The sequence below is a fragment of the Aulostomus chinensis genome, chromosome 16 (assembly GCF_037954235.1).
Source record: "Aulostomus chinensis isolate RoL2024-O1b breed Wild chromosome 16, RoL_Achi_v1.0, whole genome shotgun sequence".
Classification (NCBI taxonomy): Eukaryota; Metazoa; Chordata; class Actinopteri; order Syngnathiformes; family Aulostomidae; genus Aulostomus; species Aulostomus chinensis.
This window is the reverse complement of record NC_141335.1, coordinates 20,575,516-20,601,793: the sequence shown is the minus strand read 5'-3', so window position 1 is coordinate 20,601,793 and position 26,278 is coordinate 20,575,516. Positions and strand designations below refer to the sequence as shown.

The window sequence follows — 26,278 nt, the reverse complement described above, 5'->3', positions numbered from 1 at the left end:
CTCTGAAAAACTGACAGGTAATACATATGCAACATTTCCTCACACTGTCCTTGAACTGTAAAGACAGAGCTGAAATACATATAAAAATTAAAAAAAATAAGTTAAAAACACTCATATTTTGATATTGGTATTGTTAAAATGTGATTTCCTGTGAGGTTAAGCAGATTACTGTTTTTTATAAATTTAAAAAATTACCAGCGAGTTCTCTGTGGGCACAGTTCAAAGACTCTCCAAGTACAGTCCGAAGACATGCAAGAGGGGAAGAGGTTAATCCATACTCTAAATTGACTGTAAGTGTTGCTGCAAGAGCCAATGGTTGTCTGTCTATATGTGTTGGCCCTGGAATGTACTGGCGACCTTTAACAGGACAAGCAGTAGAAAATGGATGGTTGGATGGATGAATAAAAAGTTAACATTTTTAAAGTGCAAAATTTATTTTTATTTTGAAAGTCCAGAGGAAGTAGGATTATTACAACGAATCTGATCGTTCATTGGCTGAGGAGGGACGGTTTTTAAGAGAGGCATAAAAAAACATACTGGAAAAGTTGGCGTGAGGTAAATTGGGTGGCTTGATGAAGAACGTCCTGACAAAGTTTGATAATGACGAAAAACTCTGACGAAAAACTACGTTTTATGCAATCAATAAGATTCTCGACCCGAAGTTGGAAGTCGACTCGAGTGTATACGGTTGGCATTGCTTAACAAAGTGCCTGGACTCCGAAGTAAGCAACACGTTAGCTAACCCAGCTAACGCCTCTGGGCGGACAGGGGCGCTACAACCTCTTGCTGAGGTACGCCAGACACACATACGGGTACTGTGGGGCTGTGACCACATGTTCAGAAGGGCAAACAAACAGGGTATCCATGGTGACCGCCACCATTGGAGACTGAACAGGACCAGTGAAACGGTAGCTTAAAGGAAAATACCGAATCAAGGTACCCCACGTTTATTTTTGTGAAGTTTAGGCTGTTACCACTTAAAAAGTTTGTGTGTGTGTGCGTGCGCGCGCGCGCGAGCGTGCTGGGTTAATTCAGTCTATCTGGGGTAATTGTTTTTTCGTTCTCATAACAATCGTTAATTTAATTTCATGTTTATCCTACAGAAACATATTGCTTTCGCACGAGGGAAAAAAAAAAGTTTTTTCCGAATTAATCACGAGGAAAACTAAAAACGTGCCCCAATTTTCGGAATTAACGAGGTAATTATCTTTTATAGTCAGACGTCATTACGTCAGAAAAACGAGGTGAATGCAAGATGCTCCCTAAAGATGGCACACACAAGCAAATCATATTTTTTGATTTAAAAATATGACTCAATTGTGATGTTTCTTTTATTTCAAGTATGAATTTCAAAAGTTGAATACTGATTCTAGTTGTGCTGACAGAGGTAATAATCTCTATAATATTTCATCACCTCAAAGGGTATTTAAAGGTGTTTGATTCAGAACATAAGGCGATATCAGAGACTATAAGGGACTGAAGACAACGAACATGTACACAAATAACTAAAAGAAAAAGCTCCGGTTCTGTCAGTTAAATCTAAAACTGGTATCTCCAAGACCATTATTTGGAGAGCTCCAGTAAATTACCTCCCCTGACTACTTTGTCCGGTCACATCAGTTGGGGATCTTGGGTTGACCAAGTGAATCGAATTTGCACATTGAGTGGCCTGATTTCTCTTGATGCACTTTGAAGTTAAAAGTGGAAGATCACGAGAACGAAGAGAGAGAAAAAGAGTTCACCTTTACATTCCTTTTCGTCCAAGCATGATTCATGGTTGCCTAATAACACTTTCTAACTTCAGATGAGGACACAGGGTGTCACTTGAAATAAATCATTTTCTGGGGGTCATTCGGTCGTGAAAACAGAGAAAAATAAGGGGGGACTTTGATAGTGACAATATGCAGGCCTGGAAAAGTTTTTTTTTTTTTTTTTAATAAATAAAATCAAGTCAGAAAATTTTGGAAAAGTCATTGAAATTTGCCTCATAAATACCTGAATATTAGAGTACATGTGGTTCGGTTCAATGACTGAAAAAAAATCTCTTCTGGTTCATGTTGATGTACTTAAATATGTATTTTATATTGTTTTCAAGCCACGTGGCCTGTCATTTATTTTATTCAATTGTACGCTGGTAAATTTTCATTTATTTAACATGTGAAAATAAACATTTCAGAGAGTGTGTGGTAGGGACGGCACGGTGGTGCAGTGGTTAGCACTGTCGCCTCACAGCAAGAAGGTCCTGGGTTCGAACAAAGGGTCTTTCTGTGTGGAGTCTCCATGTTCTCCCTGTTCCTGTGTGGGTTCTCTCCGGTACTCCGGCTTCCTCCCACAGTCCAAAGACATCAAGAGGGGACGAGGCTGATTGATACTCTAAATTAACCGTAGGTATGAATGTGAGTGTGAATGGTTGTCTGTCTCTATGTGTTGGACCTGTGATGGACTGGTGACCTGTCCAGGATGAACCCCACCTCTCGCCCGAAAGCTGCTGGGATAGGCTCCATCCCCCCTGTGACCCTTAACAGGATAAGCGGTAGAAAATGGATGGATGGAGAAAGTATAGTAATGAAACTCCACCCCAAAGGCATTGAAAAATAATGTGAAAGTCACAGACCACTCACTGAGTCAGTCACTCTCTGGGGGGACCCCAAGTGACATGTAGTATCTTACATAAATTGCTTTGTGATTTGAGGGCATGCTAACATGTTTGCCTGACAGCAATATCAGAATTCTGTCATTCATGTTACATCTACCTTGGGCTTGACCTTTCACTATTATGTCATTATCTTATAGCCCAGATTAATGTAAACTACCTGAGGTTACCGTTCACCAGACATGGACCTGGACATACGTCAGTTTCTCACCAAGGCCCAGAAGCAGAGAGGTATGTGTTAATTTATGGGCGGTTAAATTTTGAAGGAGCTTTGAAAGTTTTCCTGTACTGTTTTATTTTTTTTTACACAGACTCTGGAGCTTTGCAGTCGGCGTACAATTTAATGACAGCAGCTGAAACCAGCGGTCAAACTCCACAATGCAACCCTGAGTTGTACGTCATGTGTGGAGAAGCAGCTTTGCAGGTTCGTTAAGAGTAAAGACAGGGATGAGTGAATCATTGTAGTTGGTCATTTCATTAAACAGTATTGACATACTGTTTGCTGGGTTGTAGCCAGAATATCAGACCACTGTGGTCATGAATTGTACTGCAACTCATTCCCTACATAACCAAAGTGAAGTATTCTTGCTAGTAAGGACAGTAGATTTTCCCAGGAACAACACCAGAGAAAATAAGTCTAAAATGACCCCAGACAAGGTTCCTGTCACAGCAGACATTTATGTCATTAACTTCCAAATGTGGGAAAATGTTCTTTGGTCCACACACATCCATGCCAAAGCACATTTGCTACCAGGGCTATGACATGTTACTGTGAAAAGGGCCTTTTGGGACAGTAAAGGTCACATTGGTCTAGCAACAGTACGCAAGCACTCAACATACACACATACACACATTTAGCAGGAGACTTGTCTGGTCTGAAAATTGACAAGTTATTTTCTGAAGCCCAGACACTTTTTGTAAATGAGGCAATTTATTGGAAACATTTTGGGAAAATCACCAAAATTGTATTTATGTAATTAATTTGACAAAAAAAAGTGCTGATAAAATTTTCACCAATACTGCAAAAATATAGTATATGGACACATATCAAAATATTTTCATTTCAACATCCATAAACCTAACACATTATATATTGCTCTATTTCTGCTGTTGGTTTCAGATGAGATCCTGCGCTGTCAGGAGCAGAATTTTCTGTTTTGATGTTTTACAGCTTTTGCAAAATTGTGGGGAAAAAAACAACCCGCACAACTCAAAACCACCAGCAGGTTTTAGTTTTCGGCTTTATCTCAACTATGATTCATCTCCAATTATCTCAGTTTCGATTATTATACGATTGATTGCCTTGCACTAATACTATGCCGTATTAATTGTGTCTCTCGAGTTCATCTGAATACAAGGTCACTCAGTTGAATATTTATACTTGATATATCCTCCAGTATAAATATTCTCTATTGTTAAGTTACATGCTATTGTATAGTCAGTGTAGACGATGCAGCCCTTGACATTGTCTCACACTCGGCATCAGACTACTGGGTAGTCAGCATTAAACATAGATACATATAAGTGCTCTGAAATCTGTGCTCCGAGTGCTGTGAATAGTGGATTCATGTTGTTGTGATGAATGGATTTCATGACTGCTGAGATGTTGTATAAGACATGACGCTTCAAGCAGCCTCCAAGAATCAAACAGTTGTGTCTTGAGTGAGAAAAATGTAGAATTCGTTCAGTGAAAATAATGCAAATGCCATATTCTGTGGGGATTGCTGAAAAAATGTTATACTGCTGGCTTTATTTCACTACAGCTATTTGGGCATGGCAGAGCAAGCACAGGTGTAGTTGATGGCATGAGTAATGGTTCCGTTCTGTTTAGAATGTTCAGAATACGCAACACCGGGATCATACTTATCATTATGAACTGCGCCTGTGTAATGGCCGCTGTGAAAAAGGCTTATGGACATATAGAATAGATGGAGATACAGAATAGAGCTTTTAGAGTATGGTTGTTAGTTAGATGAACAAAAATCATTGCCATGTTTTCTACAGGCACCTTATTGATATCCGTTAAAGAGTCAAGATAAAACTTCTGCAGAAGTAATTGTGACCATAGATTTCATGAGCTTCACTCTCACTTCAGGCCTCAGTGCTCAGTGCTGATCTATGATCAAATAAACTTTTGGTTTGGCTGTTTACATTTATTGTATAAATTTTGTTCATGTCAGAGTCCAGTGTTGACCAGCCCCAGTTATGTACTGACCTGCATGAGCGCACCAACAATATCAATTACATCAATTTGCCAACCATATTTGCCAACCCCCAGTAAGCAAAAAATAAGTCTTACGGAAGTAACTTATGAGACCTAGTTTTACTTGTATTGTGGTGTCCCCTAAATACTTGTGAGGTCAAACACCTCGCTGTCCATCCATTTCATAACTTTGTTGTTGCTGCCTTCCATTTTTTCACAGACTACCTCCTGTCTGCACAGAATACTGACAAGTTGTGCTCAAGAGTGATGTTCAAGTCACATGAAATTCAATTTGATTGTTCAGACTGAGGTTGGACTGCAAAAAAAATCAGATCTGTATCTGATTTAGGACCACATATCATAATGGCCCAGATCTGATTTGAAAAGATCAGATTGCAGGTGATTGGAGGTGTTTCCACTGTCATAAAAAGTGCTCTGAGCAACCCCCCCCCCCCCCCCCAAAAAAAAAGGATTTGATAACAGTTGTCTGCAGTGTGAAACATTGGTATGACATCAGGGTTTTTAGCTAGTAACTTCAGTTAGCTTAAGCTAACTATCCTCCTGGGGAATGAATATTCACCAGTGTGGACTGAATTGTCCTAGGGCAAGGAAAACATTTGAATAATGAAACACATCGCTATTTCATGTGTTCTTTTTTTCTCTTTATCTGATATACAGAAAGTTTTCAGTGAAAACACTGCTTGCCCTGAAGTCTAGTCGGCATCCTCATTAGAACTACATCACAATGTACTTCTGTTAGAGACACATGGAGATCACTTTTGCATGAAAAATATTCGTAGCCTTTCTTCATTATTGCAGTGTTTTCTTGTTTTATCATCCTCCTGCATGGGGGGAAAAAAAACCTGAATAATAACACAATTAAAGCTTACAGCCTGACAATTCTGCAAAACTTTAAGGTAAGACACCTGACAGCTGACAGAAGTAGAGCACAGCACTTACTCTCTGATGTGCAGCAGCCTGCAATTAAAACCTCATCATCTGTGAGGTTATATGTATATATGTGTATATATATATATATATATATATATATATATATACACACATCCAACTCACACACTGTACATATTGGACTAGTTTCAGTAGTTTGTCCACATTGAATAAAATATTTATTTTGTTTGGTCTGTTTTCCTGTTTTTGTGTGGCTCTTTTGCTGTGTTTCAGCTGAGCTGTTTGGAGATAGGCACCGCATGTCTAAAGCTTTACTTTGAGCAGAATCCACCGGCTAATCAATTTTCATGTCGAGCCTACCTCTGCCAAGCCCAGCTGAAGTCTCCCCCGGCCACTGGGAGTATTGTGAGTACAGTAAATTGGACACGTCTCCTCCAGAGGTTTGGCTGTGTTTGTTAGTCGGTGCTAGTTAAGTACACAAATGGTTACTGTAGAGATATACTGTACATTTTTTTGCACAAAAAAACAAATATAGTTTTCCCAGCTTTCTAGGCAAACACTTGTGGTTTCAGTGTTTTTTCTGATGCAGTCTTTACAACATATTGTTTTTGTAAATACATTGCTTTTCATCAACCCAAGTTCTTAGTAAATAATCCATCTGATGTTTTTATGTTTGCACAATTTGACAAGGTCTCACTTCTCCATTTTTGTGATTCCTTTATTTTAGGAAGACTTTCAGGAGGCTGTGCTGTGTTTTCTTAAAGCAATTGAAATTTCAAAGCACGAGTCAAGGTATATAACCTGTTAGAAGTGTGGCGGGCTTTGTTCTGTCAGGTTTGTGGTGGTATGGAGGCAGGAGCCAAATGCGGCAAGCAGATGACAAGGAACTCAGAAGATATATTAATCAAAACAACTGAACTTACAAAATAGCGACTCATCCGACAAAACTAAACGCACTGGATTTTATTAAATTCTATTTTTAATTTGTCAATTCAGACAGGGACCTTGCATGCTAAAGAACAACGATGCATGCAAAGTTGAATGTAAACATGCTAGTTATCATCTGTTGTCTCAGTGGAGAAAAAAGCAACTCTGACGAACATCGTAAATTATGTCTAAATCTCTGTAATTGCCACTACATTCAAACTAAAGTACAGGCTGAATGTGCAGTTATAAGGTGCAATAACAGACAAATACAAAGGTGGGATACAGAAAGACTCAGGAAGTAAAACAAATAGGTATTTGAGGGAAGTGCTTTTCCAAGTAAAACAGAAACTACAACATGACACAAGGAAAGAACAAGGAACAATACAGAGCAGCTCAAGAGTGCACAATTATGTACATAACTATTTCATACTCTTTCATGGCATTCCAAAACTGAAAATTGACAGTTCATGAGTGAGTGAGTGTACCTTATTCTTTCTGTATCAACAAAGTTGACTGTATTCATGCCATATCTCTGATATTACTCTGCAAAAATGCAGAATTGAAGTATTGTGATATTATTCTTAGCGTGACTAAAGTACCATGATAGTATCCTAAGTTTCTCTGACTCCCACCCCAGTCATTGTACCTCAGTGTTATTTCACGGTTCAGACACACAGATAATTCTAGGATGTTTGTTTTGTGTAACACAATTACTTCACCCTGACCTCTCATTCACCAATGGCTCATCTGAGGCACATGTTCCTCTAAATGTTGTGAGCAGGATCAAAAGGGTTATATATAAAGATGCGCTAACATAAATTTTGCAAATGTATTCCCCAGCTCTGAAAGCTGTTTCAAATATAAGCTCTGTCTTTGAAAGCAATAAGCACTCAATCTGTTAGCTAATGAACTCATAACCTGTCAATAATATCAGGTTGAAAGTAGCAATCCCAATTAATACCAAAGGGATTACATATTATACCCATCCAGCCCAGACTAATGCACAGCATGCTCTCTGGTGAATAAATTAGCAGCATTCACATAGTCTGTTTACACAGTTCCCTTTTAAATAACACCTTGAAATTATACAACGCACACACACACACACACACACACACACACACACACACACACACACTGGTGGTATATATCTGTTTTACCTATATCATGTTGAAAGGCTTACACTGGGTGGCTGTTTCGTGGCTCATTGGATGCCGGTTAAAGCGTATTCATTCTCAGTTCGTAGGACTCTCACGTCTGCAGTTGATACCCGCTCTGAATTGAGTTGTTCAATTAGATGAAGTGCTTTGCATGCGGATCATAAATAATACAACATGTTCTGTTTACATGCTTATGTTCCATTTGTTTCTTATAGGAATCATTTCATGGTGTTCAATGCCTCAGTGCTGTACTTCCAGGCAATACGTCCACTTCTGCGGCCAGGGTGGTGCCGCCACCTGGTTTCCTCTCTCAGACAGGTGGTCCAGAGTCTGGAGGAAGTGTCAGACCAGGATCACATCTGGAGGGCTGAACTGATGATGTAAGTGACCCCACAGTGCCCTCTTTTGCTCATACTACATTCACAGCGATGATGTATGGAGCTAATTATCCAGCAGTTCTATGTTCCCACAGCTTTCTGGCTTTTCAGTTAATTGGCTTGCTTATTTTCAGCGTAGATGTGGGGAATTTATGCTAATATAAGCTGTCTTGCATTCTTGAAAAAGGCTTCAGTTACGAATGGTTGTTGCATCATTGTTCAGAGGGTATATTATATACAGTTTGTCACAGTCTGTGCTTGCACTCTTGGGTTGTTTCATGTTCTTTTTCTTGTTCTTGAAAAAATTATTCTTTTTGATTTTTTCTTTGTATCATTTTCCATGTGTGTGATTGCTAGTCTAGATTTAAAGCATAGCCTAGCCCTAAAGGGAGTGACACAAGGCACAGAAAGTGGTTGTAAGTCATATTTTTCCCAAAACATACCTATGAATGATTGCCTCTTTGCACCATGTGCTCTCATTATGCACCAGCTCAATGCCAAAAGGAAGCCGAACATGTCATGAATGGACAATGTACAAATAGCACCATCCGCTAACCGCGTTTCACCCTCCGAGGTATATCACCTTAGTAATTTATGTGTAAACCTAACCTGCTTTGGTGCAGCTTAAGATCAAGCATAGATATTATGACGTATAAAATCACAGCTAACTGAATGCTCTTGGAAACTGATGCCCCCTCATGTAGACATCTACAGTGTGTGTGGGTAGCCCAACTCCCGTTGTCCCTTTTGGCTGCTGCATTAATTTGATAGCCATTTCCTTTGTTCTTCATTTGAGTTTGTGCTAAGCAGCGTTACAGTGGTGAGGCAGCAGAAGAGAAGGTCAACATAATCAGATCTTTTCTAAACTTTTCACATTTGTAAAAGTTGCGGGCTGAAGACAAACAAGCTGAATTAGTCATAGTCACAGCACCACCAAGCGGTTACAGGAAGTAAGTCTTGTGTATCAAGCATATGGTTACATCTAAATTACACTGTTGGTGTCTTTATTTGATGTACAGGATCATCATTTATCCTAAGTGTGTGTGTGTGTGCGTGCGTGCGTGCGTGTGTGTGTGTGTGTATTTATATGTTCTCTTGAGCTGTCTTGTGGGGGTAGGAAGTGAGAGTTGCATCACAGTGCACACATTAGTTGGTAAAATCCAGCTTTAGGTTTTCCCCACCCACTCTCTCGACAGATCAGCCACCCACTGCAACATGCACAGGGTGAACCACACATGCATTGCTGCATGCGCGAGCACACCAGGGGCCTTGGAGACAGTTTGCATGCTCTGGGCTCCTAAATTGTATATTGAATTGCATTGAATTTAGAGTAAGTACTAAGGTGTACTTAACCAGGGTGAGCAGATCTCAACAGACCAAATGTTAAACAAAGAATATATTTGTGTGGGGCACAGTACAGACAAATAGGTAACATAAAATGTTAGGGATGACATTGGATTTATTGCCAGTATCAGCTAACAATGAAATATCCATCATCAAGAATTAACAGATGAGGGAAGTTGGCTGGACATCCACCAGAATCACCTCAAGCATTATCCTGCTCATAACATGGTCACTTACCAAAGACAAGACAAAGACCATCAGACTCATCATTTGCTGTCCGTTTCTTTTAAGGCATCTGATTGATTGTCTTATGGACTCTGGTAAAACGGAGGATGCCGGAAGTTTTGCCAAAGTTACTGAGGAATTTATCAAGACACACACTCCCCATCTTTTTCCCAAACTCTTTACCTCATTGGTAAATAACATTTCCTTGTTACACACTCAAATGATGCAGATTTTGCAATAGTGCAGTAGGATTTTTTAACACATGTAAAAATGTCACCCTTTCATAGTTAGAATTTTGTTTCTTTGTTGGCATTTGTTATCTAATGTGTTTTTTGTATGATACAGAAGAAACTGAGAAAGAGTGTCCTTTATTATATACATAATGCAGTTTGAATTACTTATTTAATGCTGTTATGTTGTGGTCAGGGTTAATAATCTTTTTTATCTTGAGCAAATGGAAAATGCCGCACATATAAGTGACATATTTAATGATAAAGAATAAAGTGTGAGCGCTAACTTTTGCTTTCCCTCCTTAGGTAGAACACAAGCTGTCAGAGAGAGATACTCTCCTGGAAATGAGCAGGAACTCTGCCACTTTAGAAGTCATTTACAAAATACAGCAATTTAAAAGGTAAGGTTTTGTTATGTTAAGTCAAAGCCTTATAAGCACTAATCTTTGGACATTACTTTGCAACATTTATTTTTGTGGAATTGTGGGTAGCCTATTCTACATATTTGTGATTAAAATAATGTAGTTAATGTGATATTTTTAGGGGGGGGGGTAATTGTGCAATGAAGTGGACACTTTTGGGATTGACTACATGTTTGCATTTCTCCAATGCTGCCTGCACAAAATAGGTGCCAGTTGGTTGTATTCTTTGTCAAATATGTCATCGTTGATGATCTTTTCAACGATATGATTTGTCCCATCCTCTGCTATGTATTTATAACCGACACTCTATTTCCTTTTCTGTTAACATTTTTATATGTGTTAAGCTTTTATGCCGAAACTTTTTTGTGTCAAAGGAACAAACAGACAGACAGGCAGACAGATTGAACAAACTACTCTGGAAAAAAAGCTTACTGTCAGTCCTCCCTTGAGTCAGAAGATAGAGACCCTTCTCTCCTGTGTGTGTGCATTAGGGAGCTGAGATCCAAAGAGACCGGCTGACTGAGAGACCTGTTCTCCAAGACAGTCTTTGCCTTTATTAATAGAACTAAGATTGTGTATAGCATTCATCATCAAATAACAATTTAAAATTGTTAGGTATTCTAATTTTGGAGAAATGTATTCACAGCTGGCGTCACGGTGGTGCAGTGGTTAGCACTGTCGCCTCACAGAAAGAGAGTTCCAGGTTCAAGCCCCAGCTCAATCACAGGGTCTTTTTGTGTGGAGTCTGCATGTTCTCCCTGTGTCTGCGTGGGTTCTCTCCAGGTACTCCAGCTTCCTCCCACAGTCCAAAGACATCAAGAGGGGACGAGGCTAATTGAATGCTTTAAATTGACTGTAGGTGTGGCTGTGACAGTGAATGGTTGTCTGTCTATATGTGTTGGCCCTGCAATTGATTGGTGATTCATCCAGGGTGAAAACTGCCTCTTGCCCCAAAGGCAGCTGGGTTAGGCTCCAGCCCCCCTCCCCGCCCCTTCCGCCCCGCCTCCCTTATCAGGATAAGCAGCAGAAAATGAATGGATGGGTATTCGCAGCTACTTCCTGCTTGCTGCTACTGAACATTTCCTGAGCAGTATTACTTCTGGACAAACCAAGAACCTGCACCTAATCTAATCGCTGGCTTTGGAAGCTCAATTGGCGAAGCTAACTAGCGGTCAGGTGGTCTCTGTGGGTTTCCCAAATGCAGGCACAAAGAGGAGGAGGGTCTCTGTTTTCTTGTCTGGCTTTGGAGAGCATGGCTTTTCCGGAGCCTTTTCTCCCCCAAAAGTTGTTTTTTTTCCTTGTTTTGGAAGTACTGCATACATTACACCTGGTTCACTGCACCATGGATCCACTCTGTCTCAGCTTTGCACAGAACATCTCTAGTTTGAGTATGTGTGCAGCTTCTGTAGTGGTATTGGAAAAGTCAGCCTCTGTCACCACATCCTTTCAGCAGACATTTACTCAACATGTCATAGCCCCTTATGGCTCATCAGCTTGTATGAACACAGACAGTATGACTCAGATCCAGCCATCAGCATTACATGGCACCATTTAGTGTAACTACATGAAAGGAGGAATGACAAGACAGATGCATGAGCATTCTTGGACACAAATGTTCATGTATGTATGTATTCATATATTTAACACATTTTCTTGTGTTTTTTTAGTGTATTGGGAAAAATGGATGAGGCTGAGCTTGCAAAACAGGATTCAACCAAGCTTGAGGAGATTTTCCATCTCCTGGTAGAATGTACCAAAGCATCCCCTATGAACTCTCTCCAGATTAGAGCACCCATCCAACCAGCTGACAGGTCTGTGACTTGAAATTTCCTGATGAAATCTCCTCTCCAACCTTACCTTTGTTGCTCCTTGTCCTTTTCCTAAACCTCCCATCACTATAAATCCCATATGGATATCCCACACGCAGTTCATGGATTCCTCATGGCTCAGATTACTCTGCTGAAGTGTTGTGAATTGTATAAATTATGTGTTATCTTGGATTTGCAGAATTGCCTTCCTCTTGGAGTTGGCTGTGCTGGCCTTGCAAGTGGAGCATCAGAAAGTAGCTGCCGACTGCTTGAAAGAGCTAAAGTCAGTGGGAGAGGCTGTGAGTGTCCGATATTCTCTTAAAACCTCCGGCAGTAGCAGGGCTCCACTGTAACTGTACACATCATTACTACTTCACTTTTAAGTAGGCACTTGACAATAGATGACATTAATTAACTAGGCATATGCTGCTGAAGAAACTCCTGCATTTTTGATAAGTCTCAGTAAAGTAGAATGTATTTCCTGGGATAATGTGCTTTTTTTCTGGATCGTGCCCTGCATGTTGGATGAAGGATCAGCATTAAAATGGAATGATTTCATCCCAGTGTTCTCATGTCATAAGGAAAACTTTGGAATTGGATTTTAGTCATTTATAAGTTTTGATATGTATGGAAAAAACAAGTGTGTATGGAAAAAAAAAAATTGTCTCCAGGCTGTCTCCCACTTCTGTTTTCTAAAACATTAAAGTCAGAATTTCTCACGTTAAGATTAGCTGTAGCAGATTGAGTTCTCAGATCTCAGACATCTCAAACCAAGGGTGATTTCATTCAAAGAGCAGGTGATAATCATTCACCACTACAGTAAGTGTGGCAAATGAGCTGTGGCATTGCTTCAAATAGTAAAAGCGTCATGAGGATATTGTCAGAGGGAAAGGTGTGAGACAACGGGCATGTTTGTAGTCAACGTGGCGTGAGTTAGGTTGCGCTGCAGCATATGGGTCAGTCTCGTGGTTTCAGTAAATAACAGTGGACAGGGCTTCAATTTTTCAAATGTTTACATCCTCAAATTCATTATGTTCAACTGATCTTATGTGTTGTTAGTTTTGTGAATTTCTTAATTATGTTTTAAAATGTATGGCATTTTGAATAAATACACGTGGCAACCTTGTCACACAACTAGCAATGTTGCATTTACAAAATCTATAGTACTTTGGTATTAAAAAAAACTATTTTCTCAGTGGGCTAAAACAAGAATGATATATTTGCATTGACTTTTTCCCCCCTTTTTGCAGAGTTTTGGTCAACGGATTACACTGGAGTGTATCAACTGTGAAATCAATCTCCTGAAGAAAGAGGCAAAGATGAATGACTATTCCAAAAACAGTGTTGAGGTACTCTGTCATTTTCTGGAAATATCAGCCATGTGTCAAATCATGTTATCATGCAGGCGGTCGTGTCATTGGCACAATTTTGATTAACTGCTCAGTCGCAGGTCCTGCACATTAACTCCTATTAAAGGCTGTAATATTGTCCAGGAACTCCACTCAAATTCTCTGCCTTAAGCAACTGCCAACCTTGCTCTTCGTCAGCTGGTCATGAGTTGTATTGGTGAATTTTAATTATGACGTAATTATATATAGTTCCGGTCTCTATGAAGAAGAAAATTCCTGGGGGTAGGGCAAGATCTCATTTTATACCACATCATATTTTCCTGTGAAAACATTTTCAGACTTGCGCACATGTTCAGCCTAGTTCAAGTAAGCATGCCATGGTATACCACAGGTAGATGCCTCTTGTTATTTCAATTGAGGAGATCTTCTCAACATGTAATTGTTATTTCATAGGCGCGGCTGAAGGAGATAGGGAAGCTGGACCAGTTGCTGCAGACTGCAGTGAGAGAGGGGGACCCTCAAGCTGTGCAGACAGTGTGTGCTACCCAGTGGAGCTTTTGTCTACCCCTCTTGCAGCACAACCTCAGGAGACGCATTAAGGCACCTCTGTTCAGAGTGGCTCAAGCCCTGGAAGACATGCAAAGGTTTCCTGTGTTGTTAAATGTATCATTAATGTATCATTAATCAGGGTTGTGTGTGTATAATTTACTTTTTTTTGTTTCTGCTCTCTATTGACCATGTGTTTAGTTCAATTCAAAGCAGCACTGAATTTAAATGTGGCATCATCATTCTGGAATATTGTAACTGTAATTTTTGTAATTTTTTTACTACTGCAGCTTTCTGTTTTTTTTCACACATTTTTAATTATTCATGCTCAGATGTTTGTGCATTCATAGTGTATTAAGTTTCTGCTGTTTTTTTTTTTTTTAATTTTTACAGCATGTTGTTGGAAATGCGTTGTCAAGTCCACTCAGAGTTGGCAGTGATGGAAGAGGAGGAGGGGCGCCTGGAGGCTTCTTCCACTAACCTTCAGAAAGCCCTGCTGCTGGATAACAATGGAACATGGCGAGAAAGCCTAGCATCAGCTCTTCACCTCGTGAAACTCCGAGGGACCCTCTACCAAACGCCCTCCCGGAACGAGGATAAAGCAGCCATGCTCATGCAGCAGGTTTTCAGCCCATTTGTGTTAAACAGTTTCCAAATTGTAACGGTTCTTAAAAGGTACACAAGGCTTTAAATTTTAATGTGCTGATTAACTTGGTGCATCAGTTGCAAACACAGAAGAAATAGGGCATTCAGTCCCCCGCAAATGATCTGTTTGTGTGTGTGTGTGTGTGTGTGTGTGTGTGTGTGTGTGTGTGTGTGTGTATTATGCACTGCTTGGAATCACAGAGGAAACTGTACCCATTTATGTAACGGTATGGATGCAAGTTGAAATCCTGAACCCACTCTCTCTTTCTGTCAGGCCAGAGATGTGCAGCACCAACACAATACAGATAGTCGTCCCGTCCTGGTGACTGTGGGTCAACTCTTGGCCCCAACGTATTTTCAGATGGCATTGGATGCTGATGACCCCTCTAAAAGTACAGATTTCCCTTCCTCATATTCACATACAATACCATTGCCCTTTGAACACCTCTCTGACTTGTATATGGGTCTTCTCGCTTTTCATCCTCCGATAGAGAAAAGCTCTAAACTAAATGTGACCGAAGTCATCACATCTCTCTGTTGAGCGTGGACATTTAAGGGAGGAATGTGCAAATGGCAGGATCAGATACGATCAGTATGGTTGAATGCACAATCCCTTTTGCTGTCTGACTTTGGAGTGCATGTATTGAAAAAGAAGCCTGTCATAGGAAAGAAAAAAAATCACTAACAAATCTCTGGAAGAATTAGCCAATGATAATAAAGATTATTAGCGACATATAGATTGTTCATGTCTTTAGCGAGAAAACTGGTTATGGGTTAGTGGCTGGTGATGACTGAACACAATTAAGCATTAAATGGTAAGCAGTACTCTAACTAGAGCATTTTCTTCCTTAAACACGGCTTTCAACAGACACAGAATTGTCTTTAGGGCTGAATAGTTTATTACAAATTTTAATAAGACTGAACACTCCAAATCATAACTGCAATATTTGCAAAACGGTAACATAACAGCAGTCTAAATGAAATATTGTGGAACTGCCAAAATATTCTGGCTTGCACGCTTGTTTATTTGTTCTACAGACTTAAAACAACATCATTGTTTGGTAAAGATCCCCACAAAATCCCACCATTGTAACAATTTGATGTGTTTTCCACACCGCTCAGCACTACTTTTCTTCATAATCCAATATCTTTAAATAATTCCTGAATGAATGGTAAAGAAAATCTGGATCATGCCTTTTAGTCTCTTGCTTAGTCTGATTTTAATCTGGTAGCCCTGCAGCTGTTGACATCACTGACAGAGTTAGCGATGTTGGAAACGGACCATTTTATTGCTGTAGCCCTTTGGCTTTGTTCTCTTCTTGGTAAATTTGTGCCATGCATATACTCGCCTACTCAGTCCATATCATGTACAATATACAGAATGTACGTAACCTGTGCTCCCAAAAGACTTTCTGTCATGCTTTATAGCTATGAAATGTACGATTTTTAAGAAGACAGCGCCTTCTTTAAGAGCACTGATCAAGTTGGCCTTGCCTGACTAGTTTCTGTAGATGGCGGCAGATCTGGACTGGTGGCTCGGCTCTCGGCTGAGGCTCAGCATCACTCTACATTTGTACAGAAGGTGGATGGACACTTGGAGCAAGGACCAAATACAGACCACAAGGAGAGGTGTGTATGTGTGTGCACATTTACACTTATATTGTCTGAAGTTTCCCAGGTTATCGTTTTAGTTGTCAAGCTCCCCAGAAACCCAACTTTTATAGCTTATTGAGCTCATTGCTCCTAAATTTTACTGAACACTAGATACTAATGCGTCTTTGATCTATTGCTCCTCCCTGCAGTTAAAAGTTGTTGTGTGACTGTAGAAGTCTGCAACCTTCTATAACATCTCATTATTCGTGGCTCAGAGCTCCTCAACGATTCCCCAAAGGAAAGGTTTATTATTCATGGACCTACAAATAAACAACCTTAGATAATAAACAATGTGCTGTTTTTTGCCCTTGCCATGCCCTCCACACTTTTAAAAAAGAATCATCTCTGAAGTTCTATTTATTTCTTGGCTCATGCAGAATGAAGTTGTGGGCAATGCTGGTGAAGACAGCCAGGAAACAGGGAGTCTGGGATGTGTGCCGAGCTGCTTGTCGATTCTGTTTGCGTTATGATGATGGAAGATGGAAGGCTGACAGTAAGATGATGAATGATCCATCGTAGATTATTTTATGAAGCATTTCTAAGCTTTTACAGAGAGATATTAGATGTATATACAGACAAAACAGATATATACAGTAGGTAGATATATGATTATTAGAGCTGTTATTATTTCCGGACGTGTTTTATCACTTACTTCCAGAATGTAGCCGCTCAGAGGAGGGAAGCCGTACAAAATATTGCAGAGGAAACCGATGTTCTCTGAGTGTTTTGCGTCTTTTGGCTGAAGTTTGCTTCATCAGCGCCGAGGTATGTGCCTCATCTTCTGCCACCAAACATCCACACTTTTCAAATGTTCACTTAGTAGTCATTAAACACACATTACTTTTTTTAAAACATTTTTTAACCTGTTTTATTTTTAACTGATTATCTTGCAGACAAAATGACACAACTATTGAAATAGAATTTTTTTTCTTTTCATCTCGTCCTCCAGACGTAATCAACCCATCGTCAGACTTTTTCAAGCAACTGAAGGGTTGCCTTTTTATCTTCTAAGCTAGCTCGGTGACATGTACTCAGAAATCTAACAACATATCTAAGGTTGCAACTAGTTGGGAATGTAACTGCAATATTTCTGAAATGTTATTGATAATTAGTTAAACACTAGGAATTTTGCATACATGCTTGCGATTGTCGTGGTCCATTGGCATTATTATGTTATGTTTTTAGTTTTGGCCTCTGTTCCATTTTCATTCACACAAGATCCTCACAACACCTTCGTAATTCCTTTAAATTTGGCTTAAACATCCACTGGTACTTATAGATGAACTAAGGAGGCACACGATGAGTCGGCATAAACCACAATGTGCTAACTCTGTTTTTGTTACCGTATTGTCTTTACTGCCCAACAATATTTATTTCAAGCTTCTTTGAATGCACACGTTTTTCGCTCGAGCTCTACTGTAAATATATGTACGACAGGAGACTGCTGGCAGTTGCAGAAATGCTGATCCATCCTTCCATCCATTTTCTACTGCTTATCCTGTTAAGGGTCACAGGGGGGCGAGAGCCGAACCCTAACCCCACAGGCACAGAAAGATCCTGTGTCCGAGCTGGGGCTCGAACCCAGAACCTTCTTGCTGTGAGGCAATAGTGCTAACCACTGCACCACCGTGCCACCCACCTTCTATTATGGAGTTGCCCAAACAGGATTTCAGCTTAAGTATGATCTTTCAAAGTGAGGAAATAAATGTTATCCATTCTTGCCCAGGCCACCATTCAGAAGCTGCAAACCCAGCGAGTGGAGCTTAACGGTACTGCAGTCCCCCCACGCGATGGAGGAGTTTTTGTGTCTGAAGACGATCCAGACTGGATCATTTACAGGTGAAAACAAACACACACACACACACACTTTTTGATCAAACTCTCCCTCATTGAAATCCTGAAAAAAGAATGGGTGCACTGACAAGGACAGGCATTGTTGTTGTTGTTTTTTTGATGATAATAGAGGCTTTGCTCCTCTTCTGGTATGTACAATTTTTTTTTTGTAGTCTTACCATGAAATAATCAGGAGGTCTTTTCAGAAATGCTGGCAGTGGCTGGTAACTTCTTTTAAAACTTGGCTGGATGGAGATGATATTGTGGGCTTTTAAACTGCAGGCAGTCTTATTTCACAATTAAATTTAGTTCCTCAGCAGAGGAGGTTATATTGTCACTCCATACAGTAGGATTGTTTGAGTGTTTGCCTGAAAACCACCTCTGTTCTTTATAACTTTCTCTTTTAATTTATCTGCTTACTAGATGCACGTGTAGTGTCTTTCTTTTCCTCACAAAACTTTTTTTTGCCATTCCATGCCTCCTACTCTACCCCTCTGCCTATCACTCAGTGACTGGATACAGGCTCTGTCAGCCTACGCAACCTCCAAGTTTTTGCGAGCAGCTGAGCTTGGAGCAGAGATCAGGGAGCCGTGGGTTGTGGCAAATGCAGCTATTTACCTATGGAACTACAACAAGCACTTACTGGCTGCTGGGGAGTACCAACGCCTCCTCCCCACCTTCCAGAGTCTGGTGGAGATGCTGCAGAGGACAGGGTACTCAGGGTAGGCCTGCGGTGTCATTTAATATTGCTTTTATTACAGCGTAGGGCTGCTTTATATAGTCAGGCTTAATTTTAAAGTTCACTCGTATGTACACTATTTGGACTATTGCAAAAGGTATTATAGCCTAGTGGTAAAAAGAGTAAAGCCAGGGCATGGAATAGAAATGTCCTTAGAAAATGGCCAGATTACTTCAATTTAGTGATGTGTTAGAGCAACAACTATCGCTGGACTGCTATTATGCATGTGAAGCTGCCGATTCAGTTTTTGTTTTTAACTGATGTCATACATGCAAGGATGAGATTTCAGAACTGGAACCTGTATTGTTAACTTTGAAAATAGACATCACATCTCCCCCAGCTCATCAATTCCTTTGATCAGCACCGACATCATTTCAGTAATGCCATGTGTCTATGCCATGGAAAGGGAAATGATAAGGAGCAATGTGTTGGTTCAAGTGTTACAGGCACACATGCTTGTCCCCACTTATCCTCATACATTATTATTATATAAACTGTCAAAAATGTGTAACTCTTCTTTATCCACGCTGAAAATTGATCAGGGATTGATAAGAGAATTTACAAAGAACTAGACCACTAAGCAGAATTGAGAACATGAAATTAAATAAAAGAAATCAGTTTCCATCCATCACCAGCAATATGTACACTTGCCCTCCCCAGAAGGGTATTTCTGAAACAAACTTGACTTTAATAATATTTGTAAATTCATAGCCCATGGCAAAGAACCGCGCTCAGACCAAAAAAAGAGGGAGTACATGTGCTCCTTTTGTTTTGGCTTCAGACGAAGGAGTGAGTGTTCATGGAAACAGACCAAACTGTCCTTGGGCGTAGCAATAATTATGTGAATTTTTGGATTCAGTGACATTCTCATGTAACAATGTGGCTAAGGAGGCATAGATTTGTCCAAAACAGTGATAAGGGCTTATACTTTCAGAAGGAAATAAAAGATAAACACAAAGCTATTTTGGACCTCTTTTTTTCTCCAGATATTGTCAGTTTTAAGTGTTATTTTTGTTGCATTTCTCAGGAATCGTACTCCATTTGTGCTGCTGTGTGTTGCTGTGGCTCGAGGCTTGATCCAGCCTCTGTGTGGGCAAGACAGCAGCGAGCTAGCCCCACCAGGGGACAAGGGCAGAAAAGGAGCTCAAAGGGGGACAGAGAAGGCTTCTAGTGTCCCAGGGGCTTCCTATGACCCTGCTTCCCTGCAGGATGTTCGCAAAGCATTAGAGGTGTGTCACTTTGTATATGTAGGAGTGAAGCGTGAAAAGTTTCACCTGTGTGTGTCTGCATGTGTGTTTTTGCATTACTTAGTTTATAACAGTTTCAGCTCTGTTACAGCCCCAGCTACATTAATTCTGATCTTTAAATTTCCCTTTAAATGTGCTTGCAGCTTTCTTTTATTTGTTTATCCAATTGTTTAGTTGACTGGTGACACAGAAACATGATTTAGAAGAGTTACGCTTCTAACAAGACCCATAGTCTTTATATGTGTGCATACAAATTCAATCACATCATATATATTTGTCATTAGAAATTGGTTAAAATCTCCTCTTGCAATACATGCATGCTTAAATTTCTTGTATAACCATTTATTTGCATACAAACATTGTAGGTCACTATAATTGCATGAGAATAAAAAGATATAGCAATACAAATTGATTATGAAAAGGCAATTTCACAGTAATTGATTCTGTCCAAAGCTCTTGACAGTGTAAGAATGAATCCTGAGGAAAGATTGATGAAACCAAAAATGTGGCATGTCAGTCATGCATGAATGAAGGGATTCCATATGAGTTTTTCTGGGGCCTGCATTTAATCTGTGTTGTTTTGCACAGATTCCATGCAATATAATCCAACATGTGGAAGTCTGTTGATTAGTTATTTCATGTTGCAGCATTTACAATCCATGCCGGAATGATTGGGGCATTTTTAGTTGCGCATTTTAGGTTTCAGATTTGTCCACTGTGTAAGCAATGCTGAAATCCCAGCATTCAATTCTGAAGAGTAGATTAGAGTCTTTGAAAGGAGGTGAAATGTGTGTGCACTCTGATTGGCCAGTTGGGGATTGGGTATTGGTTATTTAAAATTCCTGTTTATGTCAGTACAATCAGCAAAATGCTTCTAAGCAATTTTCAACAACCCTGACCTGCTGCTTTAATGTTTGCTCATTGACTTCCCTCCATTGGCTTCATGTTAGGTGGTAGCCCCTCACACTGCAGCTAAAACATTACAAAATTGTCAAACCTGTCCAAATGTTAAAGTCTTTCCTCTTCAAGATGATTTCCAATAAAAGGTTTTGTCCATAACTTAGCAAATGTGTCACCAACACAAATTAGACTTCTGACACTCCCAAAGGCAGCTCTGCTGCTCGCTGCTTGTACTAATAAACTCACAATATATCTACTACTCTCAGCCCGACACATACACATTAAGATCAGTAGAGTTTTGTCTTATTTCCAGGAAAAACACAAGCTGTTACACTGTACAAATTCACTTTACTTTCTTTTGCTTGTAAGGAGTATGCATTGTAAAATGTAACAAGCAAAGCATCATTTCTGAAGCAACTGAACCATCGGTTGTGAAGTACACTGTGCATTTATAAAAATGAATGTGGTCTGTATTGATATAAATAAAGATAAATAACACTATGCAGTAAAAGAATGGCAATAAACACAGTATGAAAAAACTGAAGTTGACCGTATGAAAACACGAGTGTTGATAATTGACAGTAAATTATTGTCATAAAAATAGATAACTGCATTACAGGCCAACTATAATAGTGGTTGTCAGCATCACATGGGATTTGCAATACAGTTTTAGCCCAAGCTTGCTAATATGCAAACTAATGTTATAACATGCACCATAATGGTCTAGCATACATAAACAAAATTATTAAAATCCCTAATTATTCATGTGTCTTAGGCCAGCATTTCAGTGCTTTGGGAATAGTCCTGGGTTGCTGGGAATGGCATTAATATGCATTCTGTTGCTCCTGATTCTATTTGTTGTATACACACACACACACACACACAAAGACTGAGTCGCCTGACTGGGGCCAAGTGAAAAGTATGTCGCCTAAATTAATTTACTTTTCACAACTGGTGCACACACCCCTGTTTGCCACAGACACTGGCAGTGAGGGACAAAAATGATTAGATGGGCAATGCAGAGTGTTTTATCAATGCTTGAAGACAATGGCTACATTTTCCATTGATTTTTACCTACACCAGGCATCAAAGGTGTGGAAGCGTAACAAATCTGGTTATCTTGGGGATCAGGAACTGGATCCAAAATGGAATCTGCTGCATTGTCAGTTATTTTTCTCCTTTCTGCCTGCCGCAGCTGTCAATAAATCACATTTCCTTTGTTGTTGTTTTTCTGTTCAAATATCAACTTCATCTCCAGATGAACTGTTGATCTGAGAATTGTAAACTAAACTTTATCGCACTTTTCTTCTGAGAGAAAGATAGAAAATAATTTTTAAAAATGCGTTTTCTGGGTAACTGCAGGGTCAGATTCAGTGTTCAACTTGGGCAAAGTCTCGCTGTATTGCGGGTCTGCTATGCACTGCATGTCTGCTATGTCTGCAGCTGACAGGAGCCTTGGGCTATAGAATGCTCTGGATTTGCAGACTCTTACAATGATAGAGTGTAGTCATATCATACAGTATGTATAGTATCCATCCATCCGTTCATTTTCTGTACTGCTTCTTTGTTGAGGGTCGCGGAGGGGCTGGAGCCTATTCAGCTGACATTGTGCGAGACAGGGTTCACCCTGGACAGGTCTCCAGTCCGTCGCAGGGCCATCAGGAGCAATTAGGGGCTCAGTATCTTGCTCAAGGAGGCTTTGACATGGTCACAGGAGGAAGTGAGGATCGAACCACTGTACCACTGTGGATAGAGTTCGATTTTTCGTGTCGTCACCCATCATTAAAATCATGGCCTAAGTCCTTTTTTGATGAAAATTAGTTTTTGGTCTAAATCATCTCTTGATGATGCTGGCCATCTCTGGTAAAGTTGCCTAAATCCTTAGTTGAAAGTATCATGCTCTTTATGCCCTGTGGGACAATGGCCTATGTCAAGAGGGGGCTCTGCATTTGGTTACGTTTTTTTGTGTTTTTGACTTAGGCCATTATTTTAATCGGGTGACGATATGATATATGATGCAAAATCCTGCTTTGTGTAAATATCATGTTTTTCTAATCCAGCTTTTCAGACTGCTTATACTGTATATTTGCACCTTGTGGAAAAAATACAAGCTCAGTTATATTTTCATAATTTGCCCTAGCTGTGTGACTACGCCCTCCGCATATCCAATGGCAACATCCCAGGAGAGAGAGCCCCCATCGCAGCAAGGAAAGAAGTCCTGGCCACGTGGGTACAGATCAAGAGACTCCTGAAACAGCAGATTGGCTCAAAAATGGACACGGATGAGGAGGTATGGCTCTCTCTGTCAGCTCCAAACAGACGGTGGCTACTAATCAATATCAGGGCTTCTAATTAACACTTCAGAGCTCAGTCGAGGACATTATACTGTAGTCAGTAAAAAGTATTCATTTCCATTTGTTCTTTGCAGCTTTATGTCGTGACGTGGCAGTTAATTAAAAGGTGCCAGGGGCTGCTGTGCTGGATCACATTGATGAAGTTGGTGCAGAAAAGAATGGAACAAAACATTATAGTTCCTAAAGCAGTATTCATAATGATAAGGGGAGCAAAGTCACCCCATATACTCAATAATGAACAAAGAAATAAAATGTGAGTAAAATCAATAGTATTCCAGAGTGAATTTTAGAAAGGAAAATTAGTATCAGCCCTCCCTCACGGCGATGCTGCTGCTGCTGTTAAGCTTCTTATTCACTTAACCACGCATTGCTGACATGTTATTCTATGCTGTATTTTGCACATTCAAATATATGCAACTTATTTAATGTTGACACAATTAAGACAAAGGTTCCAAACACATTATATTATCAAAGTGTTCAGAGCCACTTCTGTGCTGACCTGTTACACTATTTTCTATGCCACCTTATCTGTTGCACCAATTGTAGCATGCAGTACCCAGCCTTTGCTCCAGTATGTAATGGCACCAAAAACCATTCACTTCTCTCAATTCTAACTCCCTCTGCAGTCCATTGACTCTTTACTTCATGCATCTACTACATCACTTCACCCTTTTTTTCCACTCCTTTATTTTTGCTCACATTAAAATAACTGCTAGCTCTCACTCCTCCACATCTGTTTACTCTTGTTTGCACAAGAGTTTGTTGTGTTCACTTGGCTTCAGTCGGAGAGATGGGTCATGTTACCTGTGATCCCGAATCTGGCGCAGTCATTAAATGTGGGATCCACAGTTTTTCAGTTGTCAAAGAAACTGCTGAAGCAAGTCAGTTACTGTGTGTATACACACAGTCTTTTCATAATCTTTTTATAAACTCCTTTTAGAATAGTTTTAATTCCTCCGACCTATATGGCGCTTTGCAGACAAAATTTCAGTTTTGAAAAAAATTGACAAGTGTTGTCAAAACTTCTCACAGTAAGCAATATGACAGAAAATATAAAGTTCTGCAACAGTGACAAAAATCAAACTTTTTTTTTCAAAAATGTACATCAAACCATACATTTAGACTTAAAACTGAGGTGCAAAACAATATTTTAGAGAAGTCTGGTTTACCCCTCCATGTTTTGAGTTTTATCTAAATCAAGCAGCACATCTGCTTTAATATTCTTCCTATGGCACTTCAATCCGTCCATGACAATGGTGAGAAAATGTTCACTTCACACTGTACTATGACAGAAGCACAACAAAAAGTCTACCACTTGGAAAAAAAGACAATTTTCCCCCATTGCTAACGCACGTGTTTTGACTCACAGTGTCAAAACTCTTCACAAAGGGCAAATGAGACAACACTTAGAAGCTAAGCGTCTGACTTTTATATCAAAATAAAAGTAGGATAAAAAGAAATCCTTCAAAATTTTGCAACAAAATGATACACAGGTACCATTTGAATTACTTTTCAAAGCAAAACAAAATGACAATGTACTCTGCTGTCATTTCTCATACACTTTCCTCTGGAAGATTTGTTCCAATGTAGAATCTCTATAAAATATTTCAGTGGACACAAATAGAAAGGGAGGCCGGCATGTCTCAGAGGTATAGTGGACATCTAGCAACTGAAGGGTCACTGGTTCGATCCTCACTTCCACCGTTGACCATGTTGAAGTTTCCTTGAGCAAGATAATGAGCCCCCAATTGCTCCTGATGGCCCTGCGACAGACTGCCTATATGTACAGGGTGAACCCTGCCTCTCGCCCAATGTCTGCTGGGATAGGCTCCAGGCCCCCTTGACCCTTAATGGTTAAGCAGTATAGAAAATGGATGGACGAATAGAAAGGCTTCAGTCAAACATATACACCTTTATTTTTGTCTTTACAGTTTTTGCAACTGGCTGGGGGCTCATGGGTTGGCTGTGAGCGCCCTCTAATGGGCCGTGAATGCTTTCAGGTTGAAGCTCACTGTTTGTGAGTGAAGTTGTTTGTTGTGAAGCAGAATATTAATTTGATAATTTGACGAGAAGTATATGTTCAAAACATATACAGTACCAGTCTTTAAATAACGAATTGTTAGTTTGTTAGTTGGTCAAATCCATCTCCAAACAACAACATCAATTTGAGATGCTCAGTTGGCTGTGGTGTGGCAAACGTGGAGAAACTCTTGAGGCCCATGAACCCACAAAAACCCATAAAATTTTGTTGAGTGGTGCAAGCCTGGGTGGGCTGGGAGTGATGCATGGGCAGCAACATTGTTCCCAGTACCACCAGTGCCTGGAACCATTTTGTAATCTATCTGATCTGATCAATAAAAGCAGTACTGCAGCCTAAAACATATACCTATGTAAGTTGAACTTTCAGGACTGACGCAGACAGACTACTGCACATACTTAAAAAACAAGCAAACAAACAAAAAGCACACATGCCAACCACTAGGTGGTGGTATGATCAAGATCAATGTGTTTAGGCTTGTAACTATCACGTACAATATCCCAATATATTTAACTTGATGTCTGCACATTTGCTTAAGTCAACTGAATCTCTGGAGTTATGCTACATCCATTTAAGGAGTGAAACCTTTTTTGATAAATCACAAACTTACTTTTCCAAAATCCTCCAAGATAGTATGTCCATTCAAACAGAAACTTTGCACGGTGGATCGATGAAAGATCATGCCAAACATGAATCCAAAATTGAAAAAAAATGCA

The 26,278-nt window shown here is 39.9% G+C and overlaps 1 protein-coding gene across 6 annotated transcripts in view; it reads left to right on the top strand.

Moving 5' to 3' along the window:
• Positions 1-508: 508 nt before the first annotated feature.
• The window catches only part of cfap46 (cilia and flagella associated protein 46), a 62,871-nt gene continuing 37,101 nt past the window's right edge, over positions 509-26,278 (top strand). For 3 of the 6 annotated variants that reach the window (XM_086180744.1, XM_086180743.1, XM_086180740.1), the window contains exons 1-21: positions 843-936; positions 2,794-2,884; positions 2,965-3,077; positions 6,039-6,170; positions 6,493-6,557; positions 8,068-8,232; positions 9,865-9,988; positions 10,335-10,429; positions 12,118-12,261; positions 12,458-12,557; positions 13,509-13,607; positions 14,061-14,251; positions 14,547-14,775; positions 15,073-15,190; positions 16,301-16,427; positions 16,829-16,944; positions 17,110-17,216; positions 18,178-18,290; positions 18,794-19,006; positions 20,051-20,252; positions 23,311-23,460. In XM_086180744.1, the coding sequence (XP_086036870.1) occupies positions 2,836-2,884; positions 2,965-3,077; positions 6,039-6,170; positions 6,493-6,557; positions 8,068-8,232; positions 9,865-9,988; positions 10,335-10,429; positions 12,118-12,261; positions 12,458-12,557; positions 13,509-13,607; positions 14,061-14,251; positions 14,547-14,775; positions 15,073-15,190; positions 16,301-16,427; positions 16,829-16,944; positions 17,110-17,216; positions 18,178-18,290; positions 18,794-19,006; positions 20,051-20,252; positions 23,311-23,460 (2,652 nt within the window). In that variant the 5' untranslated portion in view covers positions 843-936; positions 2,794-2,835. Of the gene's footprint in view, positions 792-842; positions 937-1,103; positions 1,200-2,793; positions 2,885-2,964; positions 3,078-6,038; positions 6,171-6,492; positions 6,558-8,067; positions 8,233-9,864; positions 9,989-10,334; positions 10,430-12,117; positions 12,262-12,457; positions 12,558-13,508; positions 13,608-14,060; positions 14,252-14,546; positions 14,776-15,072; positions 15,191-16,300; positions 16,428-16,828; positions 16,945-17,109; positions 17,217-18,177; positions 18,291-18,793; positions 19,007-20,050; positions 20,253-23,310; positions 23,461-26,278 lie in introns of those variants that run through there. The other 3 variants (XM_086180742.1, XM_086180741.1, XM_086180745.1) reach the window with 3 other exon arrangements.